General features: G+C 40.6%; 1 protein-coding gene across 2 annotated transcripts in view; it reads right to left on the bottom strand.

Annotated features, from left to right (window-relative positions):
* ELMO1 (engulfment and cell motility 1) overlaps positions 1-21,343 on the bottom strand; it is a 303,889-nt gene that overhangs the window by 213,070 nt on the left and 69,476 nt on the right. For both annotated transcript variants that reach the window (XM_058803529.1, XM_058803519.1), the window contains exons 6-7: positions 13,116-13,166; positions 3,659-3,828 (exon numbers count right to left, since the gene is read on the bottom strand). In XM_058803529.1, the coding sequence (XP_058659512.1) occupies positions 3,659-3,828; positions 13,116-13,166 (221 nt within the window). The remainder of the gene's footprint in view (positions 1-3,658; positions 3,829-13,115; positions 13,167-21,343) is intronic.

A 21,343-nucleotide genomic window follows, 5' to 3' on the forward strand; every position in this document is an offset into this window, starting at 1 on the left:
AGCTGCCTCTAACATGAAATCCGTGTGCAAAGAAAACCTCAGAGCAACTTTGCACGGAGCACGATGGCACTTCTAATGAGCACTGCCTGGCCCCTCGGGGAAAATAGAGAATAAAGCTTGAATTAACAAAATTCATCAATTTCTAGCCCAGCTGCAGCACACTGTGAACGGAGGCGCCACTCAGCCTGGCCTTACAGATGTAGGGCTGTTCCCGGCTGCATCAGCCCAGGGCAGCTGGCACAGCTCACAGAGGGGATCCCTCCACAACACCAGCAGCCACCATCCCATAGGGTATGTCCCATTCCTGCTCTCCCAGAGTCTCAGTGCCAGTCCCCAGGGTGAAATACGAGAGCAGAGACAGCCACCATCCTCACAGTTTCACTGCGCATCTGCTCTCAGGTCGTGGCTTAGTGACACACCTAGGGTCTCTTGCCACAAAAAAGGGCCTTTTCTGCATCCACTCAGGACCAGTTCCTCTCTTGTTTCTTCAAGTCCCTAACTGAGCCGAAAACTAATTTTAGAGAGTTAGTTTTCTAACAGAATCATGTACTTTGCAAGAAGTTAACAGGCTGGATTGGCTTTGTGAGGCACACAGACACTGGAACCAAATCTTGGAACCAGCCCCTGGGAAAAAGCAGGACTGGACTGAAGAACAGGGGTTAACACTCAAGAAATGGGAGAAGAAGGAAGAGAGCTGGACCATCTTTTAGCAGCATCAAAACATTAGATTTGTCTCAGCTGTATGGGTGACTCATAGCCCCATTCAAACAAACTCATAGCCCCCTGGCTCTACAGGAGTTGCACCAAAGTGGCTAAGATAACTCCATAGTGAAGATATACCTTAGAGGCATCTTTATAAAATATGTTGTCTTCTAAAACTGGGCTATGAAAAGTTTCTGCCCCACCCCGAAATTTCTGGCTCCTCATTCCTCCTCTAATACCTGCCCCTTGCCCTTCATAATGCCAGTGTAATCATCTGTGTAGATTCACCTATGGACACTGAGAGAGCAGTGTAGGTTCACCTACGGACACAGAGAAAAGGTTTATGTTCTGAAGCATTTTAGTGACCTTGTCAGCTGAACAGCCCACGAGGCAATGTTGCTGAGGGTGCTGAGCCCAGGTTGGGAGCAATGGCAAGGAGGCCTTCAATTTGATGTATCTGTTCAGTGAGCATCTTGTGTGAGACCTCTTACTAACAGTAGTGTAAAACAAGAACAGACCATAAGAGGACAACTGACTGATTCCAGCTGCCTTTCTTTGACAGCCTAGGGCGCTGAATGAAAAAAAAAAGGTTTCTTTTCTCTCCTTTGAGGAAGTAGTTTGTCTGTTTGCTTAGTGTGCTGACACAGCAGCGAGTGGCAGACCCTGATGTGAGAGAGCAGATTCAGTAGCTTGAAGCGAGATAAGAAAGGAAAGCAGAAGCACCATGGCAGGCTTAGGCTGCTGTGCCTCTGTATGTTTGCTCCTTTCATCAAATCCCCAGTTCTGTTAAATATGCACTCATCAGCCAGTGATGTACAGTATAAAAGCAGAAGGGAATGTACAGCATAGCACAGATGTCCCTGCTTTACCACTCCCTTTGCAAAACCAGACTTGGAAAAACCTGACCTGCTCACACCCTCAGGAGCTGAAGAATGTCTAGGCTGCTAACATGAAAGACTGCAGGGAGTACTAAGAGCTCATCAACACGTGAAGCTGCTGGAAACTCTTACAGGCTGAGTCTTTGTGCAATGCCCAAACGCAAGAGTATTTCTCCCCACAGACAGAAATACTGATAAATACATTAGACAGGTAGATCGATCAATGCATGTTTGATGACACATTACATCAGCTAAAAAGAAAAAAACATTAAATCCCTCAAAATGCAGACACAAAAATAAAATAAAATAATAGAAAAAGGCAGTAAACTCTGCTCATATGTCCAGTTTACAAGCCTGCTGTGTGGTTTGAAAACTTATGCCGTCGGTCAGGACTTATTACAGGGTATAATTTGCTAGACAGTTCTTTCAACAGCAGTGTTGCCTTTAGTAGTTTCCCTCCCAAATAGTTATTTTTAATCCAGACCAGTCTGCTACAGTTTGGGTCATCCCACAGTTACAAAACAGCAGTATAAACGCATCTGAAGGGTGAGGAGGGCACTCTTGCTTTAGTCTTAGTGCAGCTAAAAGGAAAGATTATAAAAAATATTAATGTTCCCTGTCTGTTTCAACAGAAAATAAAATGCTTTCATTTAAATACCTTTTGCAGTGGAGTAAGTTAAACAATTAGACCTAAATAACATCACCACAAAATAAACCACAAGGGTAATGACTGTTAATTTTCCTATGTTCTGATCTTCAGAGGCATATGTGAGCCTGTCCATTTAGAATACCTTTCATTAATACAGCAACTGCATACATGGGTTTATATTGACTTAAACTTGTCTTTGCTTTTAAACTTAATTTGGTCCATAAACAACAAGTACCACATGAATAAAATACAAGCTGAAAAATTTGGTAACTAGAAGCATTTAATTTTAAAGTGGCATAACATGTGATATGTGCCACAGATCAAATCACTGTAAAAAATAAAGACTATAACCACAAAATGCTGAAGATTAAACCATGAGCTTTTGGAAATCTAGTATGTAGCTGTAGTTAGACAATAAGGATTCAGAGTTCCATAAGCCATTAACCACACAATGGGCAGAAATCCAGGAGAGATTGTTTTTACGCTGCCCAATCTATGGACTACTGGATTCTATAAAGTAGTTAATTTTTCTGTAGTATATCTTGTACAAGACCCTCAGTGACCATTTGTGTTCCAATTCAAAGACCACTTACTACTTTTGCTTTACTTCCTAATACTATTTACCTCCTTGAAGCCAAGGAAACACAAGCACATTTGTGAGGGGATTTGAACCAATTTCAGTTTTCTTTCTCTCAGGAGATGGTGTGGGTATTGTTGACTTCTTCCTGCATAGTAGAGCTTGACACTGAGTGCAAACCTCTTACTTGAAATCAAATTCTTACTGTTTAATCATTTAATAGTGCAACAATCCAATTGATACTTTTCTGTTGCACACTCCACATTAAGCCAACAGACACTTACTTAGGACTTTGGTGCTGAATTTCACCAATGATAAAATTTGGTAAGGCATTCTGGTAAAGAATGAGTGTATTTTTAGAGGTCAGCTTTCATTTTTACATCAAAAAACCCAACTGGTATTAGAAAAATCCCATTCAAAATCAAAACAATAAAAAATTGAAATAAAGAATTTTTTTAATTTGGGTTTTACTACACATGTTCTCAGTAACATGAAATTTAAAACACAGTTTTTAAGTGATATCACTTTAATATCAGCCTTTAAATCTACTTTCAATGGCTTATTGAAATTCCAGCCTTAAAATGTACTTTCAATGGTAATTGAATAAAGAAGAAACTAGGACCCCAATCTCCCCAAACTTTATGGCATAGGCCACAATTGTGACTTCCTACTTTGCACATCCCCAGTCCTGACCAGCCCATTGTTGGGAGAAATTAAAAAAAACAGTATCTCATTGATAATTAATATACTATCCCAGAAGTCTAGACCTCTCGAGATATTTAATTGATCAACTCAGAGAGCATGAAACCACCCCACATGGAAGGAATGCCAGAGTTTAAGCAGAATACTCACTCTGTGCCACTTTCAACCATTTGTGTTAGGAGGGAAATGCCATCCAGGTTTATAAATTCTTGGGCAAACGTAACATCCCGTGAGTAGTTGGCTAAGTCTTTCAGTGCTTCTAACTTTGCATCCATACTAGAAGACTGGATCCTCTCATGGAGCTGCTGTGCATTTTGAGCCTATGAGAGAAACAAAACACACAAAACAAAATCAACAAAACAGGTTTTGTTACAACGAAAATCATGAGTAAAATGTCAGTGTAAGCAGGAACAATGGCCATGTTTAATATTAATGATATTTAAATTCCATGCTCAGAAAAGATTAAGTAGCTCAAATAAAAATTACTTTTGTAAAAGTGTATTACTTGTGTATTACTCCATTATTACCTATAATTGTTTGGATTTTGCAGAATCATTAGCTGAGCAATGGGTAGATGTCCCATTGTCTCAGGCAAAATGTGAGCATTACAAATAACAGCCTTTGGCTTGAAGAACTTATGTGTCACATCAATAAAGAAGAAATGAAAATAAAACAAACTGCATCAGACAATCTCAGTAAAATAATAGTGGCACTTCTTTTCCTGTCAATGCTTACTCAGGTTACATACTTCTCATCACCTTTGGCAGCAAAAACCACATACTGTCCTAACCATGTTACATCAAGAGAGACCAACTCCAGACCTTCTGCTCCTTCCTCCCCCTCTTATGTTCTCGGTCACTTCAAAAACTCATATACCCTTTTAACAAGGAGTGCAGAATAATTACTTCCCCCATAACACTATGATATTATCTGTCATACATCTTTTTGCATGTTCAATATCCTCATGTTGTGCTATTTTGGCCATTAATGTTTCAAATAGAGGATAACTTAGTGAAATTCAAAATAGACACTGATGATAAAAAGGTAAAGAAATATTTAAATAATGTATATTAAATTTCCTCTCTCTTTAGCCATACAAATACTTTAAAATACATCTCACGTTTTCAATTTGATGCTTTCACTTACCTGAACAGAATACCCAAAAGCTTCAGTTAATAGCTAGCTAGATCATACTTTTCTTAGAAAAATAATCCTCCTCCCTACATATAGAGATATCTGCAAAATTCTGTTTCCTAGGATTCATTTCTTACCTGCACCCAAGGAAAGGTGAATGAGAGGCTATGTGTCATTAAGGAAACAAATTAAACATAAATTCTGTTAAGAGTTACTTTCTCTGAGATTATGTTTATTCTTTCTCAGCTGGAGAAGAAATAGAGAAGAAAGGGCTCTGCTGACAGACAATTCCTTTTCTGTTCAAGTATTGAATGTACTCTTCAGAGATGGTCATCTCTGAAGATTCTGCGAAAGCAGTCATTTTTAGTGCAAGTGGCCATTTAGACAAAAAGCCCAGAAAAATAACCAGCATAGTGTTGTTACAGATTCAGCTGCCTAGCTACATAACTTTGATTGCTACAAAAATATGAATAAATTAAATGTCCCAATCTCCTCCAATATCAGCAACACTGGTTAGTTCTTGTTTTTACAATTGTGGTGGTAAATGCATAGTCTCTAGTCAGCATTTGACCAGAAAAAAATGCAGTAAGGAGCGTGTATGTGGGAGAAATGACTTCTAGTTAGTGTGACTGTGGTTAACATAGCATTGAAAAGAAATGGAATGTCTTTAGTCCTGCACTTTTTTATGCTTTAAGTATAGGGTGATGCAGCCATAGCAGTTCCATTACCTATAAAAAGGCAGAACCCTGTCATCCAAAAGATCTTTCTGCCATGGAAGGTTACCTACTCGATCAATGCCTGTAATGGGGAAACAATGGTTTACACAGCCTCTCTGTAATGGCAATGGCTGTCCAAATGGAAACTAAAAGACTATTCTCTCAAGCATAATCAGGTGAGAAGGTAAATAATTTGCTGAAGCCCATGGAAGAGGTAAAAATAGATACCACTTACTTTCAACTTCCAGGATAACTACCAAATACTTCCCCCAGCCCCTTCCTTTCATCAGAGGAGGTGAAAAAGAGCTTTGCTAAAGTAATCTTCTATAATCAGCTACAAAAATTCGCCACTATTATTACCTGAACCAGAAGTTCAACAGCCAACTCCTATCTTCTCAAAGTATGTCCTTCATGGAGCTATTCCTAACACTAAACTCCCCACTATAAGGAGGACTCAGAGATGCAAAGTATCTTCAAATCATTACTGTTTCTCTGAATACGTGCAGCGCCTGAATTCTTGCCCACCTCAGGACAGAAACACTCTGGAAAAACTTCAATACTGCCATGGCAGCTGCATTCCCCAAACTTTGGAAATGATTGCTCAGATTTAACCTTAAACCTATTAAATCTGTGCATGTGGCTTTTTCTAATCTGCCATACTTCTTGAAAGTTACCACTGCCACTATCTGCCCACTGAAGGAAGTTCTACTGAACTGGAAGTTCTTCCAGCTTTCCACAGGAACCCAGTCCTCTAAAAGCTCCTGGATTCAGTGAAAATGGAACAAATAGGAAAGGTGAACAAAAGAACTGGTTCACAGTGACGGAACAGCTCCCCTGAGCTGCTCTATCAAGAAGTCTGAGTGGGCAAACCTTGGGCAGCAGAGCTGTGGCCAAACAGATGGAGACTGTAATTGCCGGTGTATCACAATAGCAAGCAAGAAAAACATGTGAGCAGAGCCAGGAGAACATCCTCCTCCAAACCCCTTCACAACACACTGCGCTGTGTAAACAACGCTTAGTCTTCATACTTATTCACAACAGATTATTTATGGGGAAGTTCAGCATTTCTCTTGAGGAGAGAGACCTGCTCCCAGCAGGAACACCTAGGGCTGGTGAAGTGCTGCTGTCAGCCAGTCAGACTTCCATTGCACCTGTATCCACACCAAGCATGGAAAGAGCCAACCCTGCCTCTCACCAAACCCGAGAACACCAGGACACAGATGTGCATGAGCAGCTCACCAACACTGCACAACACCAGCATGAGCAGGACCAGCCTATCAACTGAGATATTAATTCTCTTTCCTCTGCAGTCAGCGAGAGCTTTGAAATTCACCAGACTAAAACAAAAATATAATCTTAGATAAGAGACAGCTTGGAACCCTCCACAGAGCACAAAAATCCATGCTACAGAAGTGGTTCAGACACACTTTAAGCACATAAAAGAGTGCTTACTAACATCATAGGCTTTATCTGACTATGCCAAGGTTCCATCAGCAAAGTTTACACACAGTTGCAGTCTTCTTACATTAAACAAGTTTTGCAAGACAATGCATCCCATAAACCTTGCTCCTTCTACTCTCAGATGAGAACAGACAAATGGCAGAGGAGATCTTGATTGAGGGGGTAAACATATATTTGGCTCAGCAAGAGTGCTGGCACGTGTCTCACTGGCAACATGGACAAAAGTCATATTGTCTGTTGTCATCCCAAATGCCTGTGTGAAAATATTGCCTTGGTTAACACCATGCAGTTCTCACAAGCCTTCTAATTCTTGTTGCCATAGCACTCATACATGCTCATGCAATATACAGCTCATTTATGACTGCATTAAAAAATGAAACCCGGATGAAATATGCTCGGAGTGCCTACCAGGGAGCTATTTTAATGATTTGCAAGCCATCAGTGGATGGACAGAAAGCACAGCTCATTAAAGCAATAGCAGAGCTGGCTGCCATGTCTGCATTCTTACTGAAATATCATTCAGGTAGGAGTAAATATAAATATATAAACCTTTGCAACTGAGAATCATTAGAGGGAATTAGCAGAAATATGGCTGCTTAAGGAAATGAAAGGCAAAATTAACTGCTCTCCACAGGAAGGAAGGAAGGAAGGAAGGAAGGAAGGAAGGAAGGAAGGAAGGAAGGAAGGAAGGAAGGAAGGAAGGAAGGAAGGAAGGAAGGAAGGAAGGAAGGAAGGAAGGAAGGAAGGAAGGAAGGAAGGAAGGAAGGAAGGAAGGAAGGAAGGAAGGAAGGAAGGAAGGAAGGAAGGAAGGAAGGAAGGAAGGAAGGAAGGAAGGAAGGAAGGAAGGAAGGAAGGAAGGAAGGAAGGAAGGAAGGAAGGAAGGAAGGAAGGAAGGAAGGAAGGAAGGAAGGAAGGAAGGAAGGAAGGAAGGAAGGAAGGAAGGAAGGAAGGAAGGAAGGAAGGAAGGAAGGAAGGAAGGAAGGAAGGAAGGAAGGAAGGAAGGAAGGAAGGAAGGAAGGAAGGAAGGAAGGAAGGAAGGAAGGAAGGAAGGAAGGAAGGAAGGAAGGAAGGAAGGAAGGAAGGAAGGAAGGAAGGAAGGAAGGAAGGAAGGAAGGAAGGAAGGAAGGAAGGAAGGAAGGAAGATGGGAAGTTTGTAATACGTGTGCTGTTGAAGTCCCAGCATTTCAAAAGGCTGTCAAGTGGCATAAGCCACATGTCTAGTCTTAAATGACTTGCTCCAAGGACATCCAGAAAGGTTGCCCTTAGGGACCAGCACTGCTTAAAAGGAGCAGCTTGATGAGATTGCCAGCTTAAAGAGAGAACTAATGACCTAAATCCAGGATGTGACTTTCTTAGAGACTCAAATAGCCATTTGGAGGTTAAGAATCCCAAGATCATCCTAACAAGGGATTCTACTGATCAAACTATCATTTCTTGGCCACAGAATACTTTGTGCAAAAACTTTGAAAGCAACTCATTAACCAGACATACACAGGGCTTCTGTACAGAATACAAAATACAGCAAGGAAGGACAAGAGGGAGAACACAGATCCAAATGCAACCACTATCAAACATGAATGCGCCATGGAAGAAAGTTGGAACATTGATTGAAATTGCTGGCTTTCCATTATGTAATCAGTTGTCTTCTTTATCCTTTACAAAAAGCAAATTAAAAAAAAAGCAAAAAGCAAATAAAATAAGGGCATTTTTATCTATCCTGTAAATTAAGTTACATCAGTCAATATGTTGCTAGAAAAAGAGCATAGAGACCATCAGTAACTACCCAATCCAGCTTTGTTTTACCAAACACAAGCATTTCTGCAGTTTAATTTAAATCATTCAGTGTTGGAACACCATGATGTCTTAAAAGTGCTGCCTTTTCCTGGATTATTGTTGCCATTACACCTAAAACTGCATATATGTCAGGGAGCTCCCTGACATATACTATTCAAAACGTGCCTTTTGAAACCTGAAAACATCAGATTAAACCTTTCTCTATGAACAGACAAACCCCAACTCCACTTCTGAAATCTACTATGAGCAGAAAAATATAAAAGTGGCTAATTGACCCCCATGGTCAGTGCTTCTGGTATAAGGTTTATTTAGCAACTAATTTACCATTACATGATAAACATAATCACAATTACAGGTTAGAACTGCAAAAAGTTATGCATTTACAGAACTTCAAATACATCTTCAAGCAATTGTAGATCAAAAATTCTAAACTAGATCCTCAAAATTTTACTTTGGATCCAGATGTATAAGCAGAACTAGGTTAAAAAAACTCTTTATACTTCCTAGCCTGTTTAGATCACATATAAAGAACACGTTCTTAATATCTGTAGAAGCATTCATAGAAAATACTATGATGACTATCATTAAACACCTTTATTTACATGATTGCTCGTTGTACACATGCTGATACTCTGCCTACAAACAAGTGACAGGTTTGAGAACTCAACTGATCCATGGCCTGGGGATAAAAAAAAGGAAAAAGACAAAAGCAAATTATCAGGTCCCACAAATACCACATCAGAAAACCCCCTTTTACCCAGGTTTTAAGGTATATACCTCACAAGCAAGGCATTTTTTGTAAGTGGCCAAGAAGCTGCTTTTAATAAACAGTAAGTGCTCAAGTAATCAATTCTGTTTGAAAACCATTAAACTGAATAAACGACACCAGTTCCTTCAAGTTAATTTTCCCAGTATTTAGCATCTTTTTGAAACGATTAGTCATTTCAGAAAGGATTTGCAGGATCTGATTGAAGGAATCCTGCAGTTCCACACACTAAAAGGTTGGACTTTGCTTGCTGCATTGCAGGACACTAAAGTCCTTTTGCATCAGCCTCACACTCGGGAGCAATTACAGCTCATTTATAAACCTACCCACCCTGCACTGGAATATGGTTATCACAACAGAGAAAGCAGCAATACAGCATCTCAATTGTCACGTAAGTTCAAATACAAAGAAATGTTGCATAAGAAACTTTTCATGCGTCCCTTCAGAAATGCAGATGGACAAAGAGGGAAAACAGGTCAGGGAAAACTGCAAAAACACACAATAGCCCAAAGAATTAGTAAGAAAGATGATAGGAGAGGTTAAAATAAATAAGAAAGATGATATAGGAACAAAGATAATATGTGAGAAATTCAATCTGCACTCAAGTTACCTAGGAAACAGTGTCTGTGTGGTGAGCAGTTTATAGAGGAAAAAAATAGCATTGTTTAGGAAAAAAACAGTCTTTCAGAGAATCTCACAAACTTAGCAAACAGACCTATGGAAACAAAGAAGCAGTTCAAATTCCCACCAGGCCTAACGACTGGCGTTTGCAAACTTTTAACTCAAAGAAATTTAAAATAGCCACATTGTAAATCTCTCAAGGCAAGCATTTATAATGGATTTAGCAGCACACCATAACTGCAGTTCTGCCCTTGCAGTATTAACAATGGTTTTCAGATAAAGGTCCCTGTATAGGCACACAAAATAATCTAAATCCAAGATTAAAAAAGAGAAAGTATTTAACGTTTATATTCATGGAGTTAGATTTCAAATCCTCATTTTAAAAAGTCTGCTCAAAAATGCTGGTTTACTATTTCTAGATAAAACTACCTTTCTTTCCTCTCTCTTTTTAATCTTTAATAGCACCAACTGTGGGTATGTGAGCAATAAATAATTTGAGGCTAATGAAAACAGAACTCAAAAAGATTGCATCTCATCCTTCTCATCCAATTTTCTATGACTTGGGCCATGCAACCCTAAAGGGTACACCCAGATTACTGGCTGTCATGGTTATAAGCTGCATAAAAATTAAGGACTAGAAAAGCATTTTAAGCTCATGAAGCCTTCAGAACAGGTCAACAAAACTCCTCTCAACTCTTCAAGGAAAAAAGTTTCCTCAAAAGGCTTGTAAAGTTCAGGACAATTTTTTTCCCCCCCACAACAGCCAGGAAGTAGGCAGCTCAGACCTCTCTGAAACTACAGGGACACATCCCAGAAACTGCGTAATCCATATGTGGCTTCTCATAATTTCTCTCAATCTTTCTTTCCTTTCCTAAATCATCTACTTTTTCATAAAGTTTTTTTCTGCTTTTTTGTTTTGAGTATGATTTTGGTTTTTTGGGACAAGAGGAAAGATAGTTTCAGCTTTATCCTATTGTAGGATAGAAAAAACAGAGGGGGTGGGGGGAATTCAGAATCTTGATGTTTTCATATGATGAGAAAAACATTTCTCACCCAGCACTAACAGCTAGGAAAGCATCTTTCCCATTTTGTAGGAGTGTATCATGCAGCCTGTTCTTCACATTATATCTTCCAACTTCTGCTGCTCTCATACAGAATTTCAGAAGAAATATGGAAACAGATTGCCTGTTAGCTTTTCAGGGTAAACGACAACCATTGTGTGGGTCACCTGTTTAAGAACCACAGCTTGGAGGCCTTTATCTGTTTTAGGTACTGCTATGATGAGCACTTTGACAGTACCTTAAAAAGCAAAGACACTATTGTAGAGTGAGAGCATGCAGAACTTCCATTTTTACGTATTTAAACAATACAGATATTTGCTAATCTGCCAAAAAAAAACAGTATGTTCCTCCTTTCAAGAGACCTCTCTGATTCTGGGAAAAGTTAACACAAAATTTTGAAACATCAGGAAGTACAAAAATAAGCACTAGTTCAGACATAAACATCACTACTGGAGAACAGAGAGTAGACCAGCCTTCTATCTTAAAACAGGATGGCTGAGTCACTCATAACTGCAGGCCAGTGCCAGAGCAGTCCATAATTTGTTAGGTAACTGGCAATATCTCAACATCCTCAGGACTCCGGAATTGATTAACTGACCCGGAGGCAAATCAACAAAGAAACAGAACAAGCAGATGATAGTCCTAGAATGACAGGTGGGTGCAAAGCCCCACCTTCCTGACCACTGGTAGCAGCAGATAGTGTTGTACGTCCAAGATTTGTCTTTTGTGTTTGTAGGTCCCATTTCCAATTGCACAAGTGATCATAAAGCCAGCCAGCCATCTTCACAGATCAGTCACAGCACAGCCTCTCTTCAGTGAGGTTTCACAATGCAACTGGTTGTGGATTTTGAGATGGGAGAATTCCATGAGTTGTCCTATATGGTTATTCCATGTTGTGGTTACACCAAAACATGACGCACTGCATTTGGACTACATTGGTTCTTGATGAACCACAGATGCTGTTTTGATTTCAAGAGATCCCAAGTCTGGGAAGTACAGGAGGGGATATTTGTTATTAAGAAGTTACAAAGGTTAGAAGGAGCTGGTGCTGGGGCTGTCTGTGTCTGAGGAATTTCCATCAAAAGGGGTGTATTCTACCAGAAATGGTTTTCCCATGCACAAGGCTGTTTTGGTGATATATGCCAAGAGACTCTGGAATCACACAGATCCTGACAGAGCTATGGTCCTAAACTGCTGTTTATTTAATTTTTTTTAATGTCTATAAAGCTCTGAATATAGTGACCATTGAAGAACATGATGAAGGCTAATGGAAGCCTCTAGTCTTTGCCCTGTTGGCTGTTGATAAGTGCTTTCTGTTGAGAAGCTACTGGGTGGCAGGGTATGAGCATTAGAATGCTTCAAATCAGCAGAGGCTAGAGCACCATCATGAAGAGGTAAACCATTTTAATAGCACACTAACTGCATTTGTCAGCAAGGAAATGGGATTGCTGCTGCCTTAGACATACATCTTCCAGGACTAATAGTGGCTTTCAGCATGTGGCAGCAGCACTGCTCAACTCAGCAGGAAAACAAGCCATTACAGGGCAACCAGCAGCTCTGCTGTGCTTTTTAGGAGCTGGCAAAGAGAGGGTGTAGGGGGGAAAAAAGCCAACAACAAAGAAATCCCAGTAAAATATCAACATTACAGCTGCTACTCACTCAACACAAAACCAGAGATCAGGAAAGCTCTGACCTGTGCCACCCAGCAGAGCTCTCCATTATTCAAATCCCTGACCTTCCTCCTGGCTTCCTGGTTTTAAGTTCTGAGGCAGAAAAAGAGCAACTTGAGGGAGGCTGCAATGTCAGCAGGGAAGCAGAGATATCTTGTATGTAAAAACTGTTCCCAGTGGATGTGAGACACAAAAACCCACCCAATTCTGCCAACAGTATCTCCAAATGTCACTCAGAGTTATTATTCCTGCCTCCATAACTCATAACCTTTGCTCCTGGAGGATTGTGGGATACATTGATAAAGCTTAAAATTACATACATCAGTTCACAAGTATTTACGAACTGAATTTTCACTTTGAAAGAAGAGAAGAACGATGACTCACCGGAGATGTTGTTAATCGAAGGATGGCTCCATTTTTTATTTCATTACGGTTCTGAAAAAGAAAAAAACAAAGGTTTTATTTAAGACTTACTCACATAAAAAGATGAAACATGCATTGAGCAGACTGTCATGCTAAACCTGCAACAGTGCTTTTCCCTGTCTGCATGCAAAAGCTTCCCTCTTTCAGATGTAAGCTAGCATCTATTTTCCTCATTGAGGCATATAACATTAGTTTCAACAAATAGGTTGAATTCACATGACACTTAAACAACTTGAACTCTTTCAAGAATGACTTCATGTTTTTCAAAGTTTAGCTTCCACTGGCAATTTCTAAATATTTTTTTGAAATATGCTGTCCATGGTGTCTGGCTCTGGTACTGTACATACTTGAGGAGTTCGTAAGTTTGCTGAAACCTGTCATTAAGCATCTGCAGGATTTAGAATTCATCCCACTGGCTCTTTATTTTCTATAACAAGAACATGCTGACTTAAACCACTGGAACCTACCCACTTTGCATTCTCCCTCAAAGTGAAAAAAGCATCACCGCTAGCAGAGTAAAGTTCAAACATGCCATAAGTCCTTCTCCTTGCCCAGCTGTCAGAGAGAGAGGGCATTTAACATTTTCTTTTGGTTAGGCTCGCACAGCCGCGGCGTAAGCTATGGTGTACACTTACAACATCCTTACAACCCTGTGGTCAAAGCCCATGTGCAAAGCTTCCCCTCTTTGAACAACCACTCCTATTCACCACAGGGTAGGAGAATAAAGTACCTACAGCAATGAACATGCTGACAGGCACCGACTGTGTGCAGCACAACACACAGTCACAATGCCAGTCATGGTTCAGTAGTTGTTCATGAGCTGACACTCTAATCTGTCAGAGGAATTGGAGGAATCCCTAACAGTTTGAGAGAGAAGAGCTAATTTTGTACTGAAGACCACGTTGCAGACTTTCTGCAGACTGGTGTTTAAGCCAAGAAAAAATATGAAGGTGTATTTCTCCTCTGTCAGTTTTTCCCAAATTTATTTCATCTTTCTTGTTCCCATTCTGATACATCTCAAATCCAAAATGCTAAAAACCAGATAAATCTTGCCTGAAACCAGGTCAAGTAGTCCCAAAATAAAACTCCAGTACATTGTCTCATTCTTGGTATCCAAGTCATCTGTAGGATTGGTTCTAGCTACCTCAAAGATCACTCTCCACCCACAAAGACTTCTTCACTCTAACTGAAATAAATGAAGTGCCAGACAACACAGGGGCTACAAGAGAGAAGCTTTCTTACAGCATCTTTGCCTGCATATGCAGCGACTCTTCTCAGCCCTCAGCAGCCTCCTCCTGCCAGAAGAGCCTCAGGGAGGCCAGCCAGGCTACACTCAAAAAGAGGGGCAGAGAAGGGTGAGCAGCTAAACACTGGTGACTTCCCACAGCACCAGCAAAGTGCCAGATTTTCTCCACTTGTAGTGGAACAGCACCAGACCCAGCCACATTTCATCATGCCTAAGGAATCTGTGTGAAGTGGCCACAGTGCATTTGTGTGGTTTAATCTCAATCAGTGCTGAAACAAACTCACTTCACAAACAGTTGTGGTTGCTAAAACTGTTACCATCTCCTGGATTTGTGGAGCTGAATAAAAGTAATTGCTTTGGGACAGACAATTAGGATAGCCTGTCTCTACCTCCATCAGCAGCTTAGACTAAGCTACTGGACTTCAGCTGCATTAGGCCAGAGCTTTTGCATGTACACATACACAAGGTTCCATCAGTTTTTCTTGGAAGGCAGCAAATCCCAGCATGTAACAACATGAAAACCAGGAAATCAATAGGACTTAAACAACTTGAACTGTACTAATCACACCCAGAAGTTAAAGTTCACTGACATATTAATAAAAACATTGGAGCTTGTAAGTGGACTGTTCTTAAACATAAATAAGAGCACACAGAGAGGCTTATTTTTTTAGGCAACAAAAATTTAGGCTTAGTTTCTCATGCTTCCTGCTGCAATTAACATGAACTACCAACTCAGATGTACAAATGAGTTTGTGGTTTGTTTGTGACAATTCGCTTCATCTGGGCCTCAATAAGCACCTTTGCAAACACTCTTAGTCCACTGAAAACAAGAGATACTGGGCATAGCACAAGCATGGTGATCTCCAGAGACAAGAGAAGGAACAGAGGAAACACAGAGGAACACACAGAGTAATTAAAAGCATCCCTGGACATTTTCTTTGGAGTCTTTCTGTTTAATCATGAAGATGAATCTAAAACACCAAAGCTTTCAGACTCAAAGGTGTAATGCTCGTCAGAGCCCACAACACACAAGCCCATGGACCTTTCATCATGTCTGGCTCAGAGCAAGGTGTCTACATCTGCCCTATACTATAAATTCAATCACAAAAGAGAGAGAGATCATCTTCAACTCCTGGTTTAGAAAAAAGCTTAAGGAAAACTGCCTGTGCCTTATCTCTGAAAGTATTCAAAGCATAAAGTCTCTAGCACAACAAGCTAACCAAAATTTGAAAAAGGTTAGCAGTTACCCAATTTAAAAAAATATAATTTTGTTTACCCATTCTAAATATTGGCTTAATCACATACCAGGAAACAGCATGTAAGAGTACAATTAAACCAAGAGGTTTTCCTACATTAACTGCATGATGCAGTGGTCAGCATGCCAGTTAATTTTAATTGCAACATTTACACACAGTTAATCCTCTTAGTATTAAGGATAGTATCCTGTGGATTTCTTTTCCAGGATAACAGAGCATCATTACAGCAGCCCAGCTTTGGCAGTCATACTTAAAGGCATCATTGCTATTCAGGACAGAACTCACCCCCACCTATGGTAGACAAATAAAATAAAAAAAAGGACAAGAACAGGGCAAAACAAAAAAAACCCTCCTCCAAGATATTCCTGACCTGTTTCTCAAGTGTACATGAAGTTAGTAGATGTTGTTCATGATGTTGATCTGTATTAGAAAAGCTTCATCCTGAGCAGTGAAGAACTAGTGAAATGTTACTATCCAAAATGTCCCTTAAAAACTCCATAACAGGAAAATAGATCTGTTATAAATGTTATCCATGACAAAGACAGCAGTTAGATCAAGGACAAATAAGCCCTCTCTGCAATATGTTATCTAGCAAGATAGAATATATCACAGGATTATTTTTTTCTAATGGACTAGGCAATATTCCCAAGACAAGATTTCAATCAGACTAAATACTTTCATGAAGACACACAAAGAACATCACACAGCAGGAAGTAGGGGACACCTGGAAAGTTCATCTTGCATTCAGATTTTAGGACCCTCTGCCTTCTAACTTCACCAGCTGGAGCAACATGAACCTAAATGCCCAGAAATGCTTCAGAAGGCAGGAGAAGCAAGGAAGGAGAGGCAGTGGGGTAGCCCTGCATGTCAGAGAGTTTTCCATTCTCAGAGAACTAAGGAGGGGGCTCAGCAGAACTGCTATCCTGGAATTATGGAGGGGAGATTTATGCCTGTTTGGGAGCCTGGTTGATAGAATCCATAATTCATTGGGAGGCAATCCTGAGGGTTAAAGGAATCAAGGAAGGCTGGGCATCCTGCATGAAGGAAATCTTAAAGGCACAGAAGCAGGCCAAGGCAAGAGAAGAAGTGGGAAACACCAGTCCGGCTGAGCACAAACCTTTGGCTGGAACTAAGGAAAAATAAGAGAGATTACAAGCTTTGGAAGAAGGGGCAGCACACTCAGGAGGGCTACTGGGGTGCTGTGAGGTTATGTAGGGAGAAAATTAGAAGGACCAAAGCTAAACTAAAACTTAATCTGGGGAACTACAGGACTGTCAGTCTGACCTCAGTGCCAGGGAAAGCCACAGAACAGATCACCTTGAGTGATCCTTGAGGCACATACAGGACAACCAGATGATCAGGCCCAGCCAGAAGGGGTTTAGGAAAGGCAAGTCCTGCTTGACCAATCTGGTCTCCTATGCAAAAGTGAACTGCTCAGCAGATGAGGGAAAGGCTGTGGATGCTGTTCACCTGGACTTTAGTAAGGCCTTTGACACTGTCTCCCACAGCATTCTCCTGGAGAAATTGGCTGCTCATGGCTTGGACAGGTGCATTGCTGGATAAAAAACTGGCTTGACTGCCAATCCCAAAGAGTAGTGACGAGTGGAGTTACATCCAGCTGGTTATATCTGGTCACCAGTGGTGGTCCCCAGAGCTCAGCAAGGCGAGGGTCAGTCTCTTTTAAGTAACAATCAATAGGATAAGAGGAAATGGCCTCAGGTTGAACCAGGGGTGTTTTAGATTTGGTAGCAAGAAAATATTATTCATGGAAAGGGTTGCCAAGCACTGGAACAAGCTGATCAGGGAAGCAGTTGAGTCATTGTCCCTGGATGCATTTAAAAGATGTGGCACTTGGGGACACAGTTTCATGGTGGACTTATCAGTGCCAGGTTAATGGTTGAACTTGATTATCTTAGAAGGTTTTTCCAACCTAAGCAATTCTGTGACTATCTGTCAGCAGATTCTCAAAGCTCTGCTTTTCTGTGTCACTACTTTGCCCAAAACACATGCAGGAGACTTACATCTAGAAAGCAGGCCTCAAGCATTACCAGAGTCCACCAAACCACGCAGAGGATGAAGGCAAGTAAATTCACTTTAAAAAAAAATCCTATCAAAAGAGTGAAGCTATTTATTCAGAGCTTTGCTGCAGTGACACTGGAAAATTTACCAGGTAAAATAGGTTATTTTGCAACACATTTGTCTTATCATTTTAATGATCTTTTATACCCAGCAAAATGCCTCAAGGCTCAGCTCACTCTAACTGGTTGGAATGGAATATTTTCTTAACATACTTGATGAAGTTCCAGAAGCATTGGTTCCCATGGTTATAATTAGACTGTTCTTTAACCTTGACCAAACAGCTTTCTTCAGACTTCCCTAATCACCCCAGACAATAACAGCCAAAAAATCTAAAATTCTTCTTGCATTTATTACCTTTAGTAATAGATTCATCCTTATTTCCTTACTGCTGTTATTTTGTTGCACCTTCCTCCAAATGGACACAACAACAGAAAATCAGAGCTGTGAAATACACTTTAAGTTTATGACTCCATTACATTTCCACAAGGATGAGTTTGTGCAAGTTGTAAATGAGGACAAAATGACACAGAATATTAGAGTTATAGAATTCATTACTGAGTTAACAGCTCAGGAAAGAGAGGCAAAGTTCTCCCTTAAAGCACGGATTCAGCGTGCTACAGGATCCAGCAAACACTGGGTGTCACCAGAGGTGGCACCAGGAACAGGACAGAGGGTGTCACTCTGCCACAGCACAGGAACTGCATGTACCCACATACAGGGCACCGAGTGCGCCTTTGATCTTCACTCCTTAGGAGGGGCACAGCAGTTTCTGAGAAAATGCAGAGAAAGGCAAGTGTCCAATGGGCTTCAGCAGCTGCCTCAAAAGGTGGGGTCTACTCAGTCTGGAGGGACAAAGAACACAGGAGAGACGGTAGTGGACAACCAGAATGCAGAACTGTTTTTATGAAACCCTGCAGTATGAGAACTTAGGGGCACGTGATATAATCATTAGGGTGCCAGTTTAAAGCAGATAGAAAATACACCTCTCCATTCACAAGGCAGTAAACTCTTCAAGCTTGCTGTCAGAGGTTCAAGAAGACATGAAAGAGTGGCATCACCTTTATGCAGGATATTAAATAGACTATGAGTAGGTGTAGCCTCCAACACCTGTAATACCACAAATGTGAAAACTGAGGAGGCATAAAGAGACTGCAAGTCATCATCAGATCGCTACCCTGAACAGCATTTGCTACTGCTAGAGCAGGAGACAGACCAGACTATGAGATGGGATTTCATTTGGCTGACTTGGTAGGGGATTTCTTAAGTTTATTTTTAGTCACCAAAATATTTAATAAGATGTAAGCTAAGTGATACAGGTAATTACCTACATTGTACTACTTGGCATGACAGAAGTGTACTGTTTTAGAAGAAATACTGATGCAATTAAGCTTGTGATAAAATTTCTTTTCTGGGAAGCTATTGAAAAGAAGGGACAATGTCTTCTGGATTTTCATGTTATGATTTGATTATAACATTTTCCTTAAAAAAGTAAGTAGTTTGTTTGAAGTTTCTAAAAAGAGAATGTTTTCTGCATGCTGTTTATCTGTCTCTATTCAAGGATTACAGAAGCTGGTAAATAAATCAAGTTAGACCAAGTGGTGCAGTTTCAGGCTGTACATTAGCCAGTGCAATTCTACAACCTACAAGAGGCAGAATTCTGCACATTCTCCAGTGCACGGGGCCCCAACACTTCCCTTACATCAGATCTACCACCACACAGCAGCACAGTCTACCATCTGACCTTAAAAAGTTAACACTTCCTCTTCCTTCATTCATAAAAAAAAAGGAAAAGAAAAAGTATTCCTGAGTCCAGAGTTTTGTTTTGCAGATGCGTGACTTGAACAAACTTTCCACCCAGCAGCAGTCACTCGGATATTAGTGAAGCAAAGAGAAAGAAGAAACAGAGTAGAAAAATAATGCTCAACTACCTATTTCTCCAGCAACCCACAGAAATACCAACCTGACTGCCACTTAAATCACATCCTACGAAAAAGACCAAACTTTGCATGATTTACCCATCTGCAAGTGGAGTGATCTACAAGGACAGCATTACCAGGCACCACTTGTTCTGCAGAGCAGCAGTGGTATCACACTTTGGGCAGATATCTTTCTGACACATTGAAAGAAGTTACACATGAGTTATTTTTAACTTGGATCAGTTCCCCAATTCAAGCAACCACACAGACACACAGCACAGTTGTACCAGCCACAGGGAAGGGGTGGGCCCAACACAAGCAGCCCTATCGTCCTCTGATAAATTCCAACAGAAGAGCTGCACCCTGAAAAATAAACATCAGGAAATGACTGACTTAGCTGTGCTCATACTATTATTAGTAAGATGATGTGGAGAAATCAGAACAGGGCTGGTTTGGATTTAAAAAAACCCAAGAACAAAACCCCACCAAACCCAAGTAAGGATTATCAAACTGAAGTCAGCTCTTCAGCACAGGTTACCCACCATATTCACTCATAACACCACTGAGGGCCAGCACAGCAGCAGTGCTCCTTAAGCAGATGCTTAGAGAATAAGTGAATACTGAAGCCCAGGCTGTGGCTCACTTTTGCCAAATCAAAGCACAGTTGCCCAGTTTGCTACCACAGAGTTTTGCTTTTCAACATCTTGCTCATCCCTGCTACTGTTATATGTGGCATAGACAGCTGTATCAGTCAATAAGGGAAATAAAGCAGATGAAAATTTTATCATTTTGGGGTTTGCCTGGTTTGCACAGTAGGAGACAGGAATAAGCAGTATAGCATAAGCAGGAAAAGTGGGCCAGCTCATTTTGCAAGCACCAAACTTGGAGCCACAACACCAAGACTTGTTTAAGGGAAAGCCTGGAGGTGTTTGTGCTTCTCTAGGACATACATCCCTCTCCTACACCCTTCCTGTGCCCTTCCTCTCCCTCACAGGAGGACTGCAGGTAAAACATTCCTTTTCCATTTTTGACTGCAGTTGGAGCTTGACAAAATATTGTTCCACGTCAGCTTAAGCCAGTTCCAGAAACAATTGAGGGACAGCTCACAGCTGTTAAAAAAAGCAAAGTTCCATTCTTCTTCCTACCTTTCCTTTGCTTCTTTCTTGTGTACAGGCTATTCCTGGACATGATTCAAGTCCTGCCCCATCCCTGCATCAGATCAAGCAGCCTTTTTACTAAGCAAATTTAATGAATTAAAGTGGCACAAAATGATCCCCTCCTTGCCACCACCTACAAAAATTGTCAAAAAAAAAACCACAAAAAAAAAAAAAAAAAAAAAAAAAAAAAAAAACCAAATAATTAAGTGTCAGGATCTTCTGGGGAAGGGGAGAAGAAATCAGAACCATCCTCTGCACTGTTATGTCTGTTCATTGCACTTAGGAAAACTACCCATCCAGACAGGTTGTTCTCTAAGCTTAAAGATGAATTAAAGAATATTTTTCTATAGGGCCAAATCTTACACAGAACTGTTTGCCATCAGCTGAACCCAAATAGTTGTACTGTGTCCCTGGTATGCCATACCTACCTTCAATTGCTCTAACTGAAAGCTGAACATTTTTAGAGCCTTTCCTCTCTAGTGATTAATTGTGAGGCAAAATTGCAAACTTAATTCAGGAAAATATATATACAGAT

This window comes from Ammospiza caudacuta, chromosome 1, assembly GCF_027887145.1.
Source record: "Ammospiza caudacuta isolate bAmmCau1 chromosome 1, bAmmCau1.pri, whole genome shotgun sequence".
NCBI classification, from domain to species: Eukaryota; Metazoa; Chordata; class Aves; order Passeriformes; family Passerellidae; genus Ammospiza; species Ammospiza caudacuta.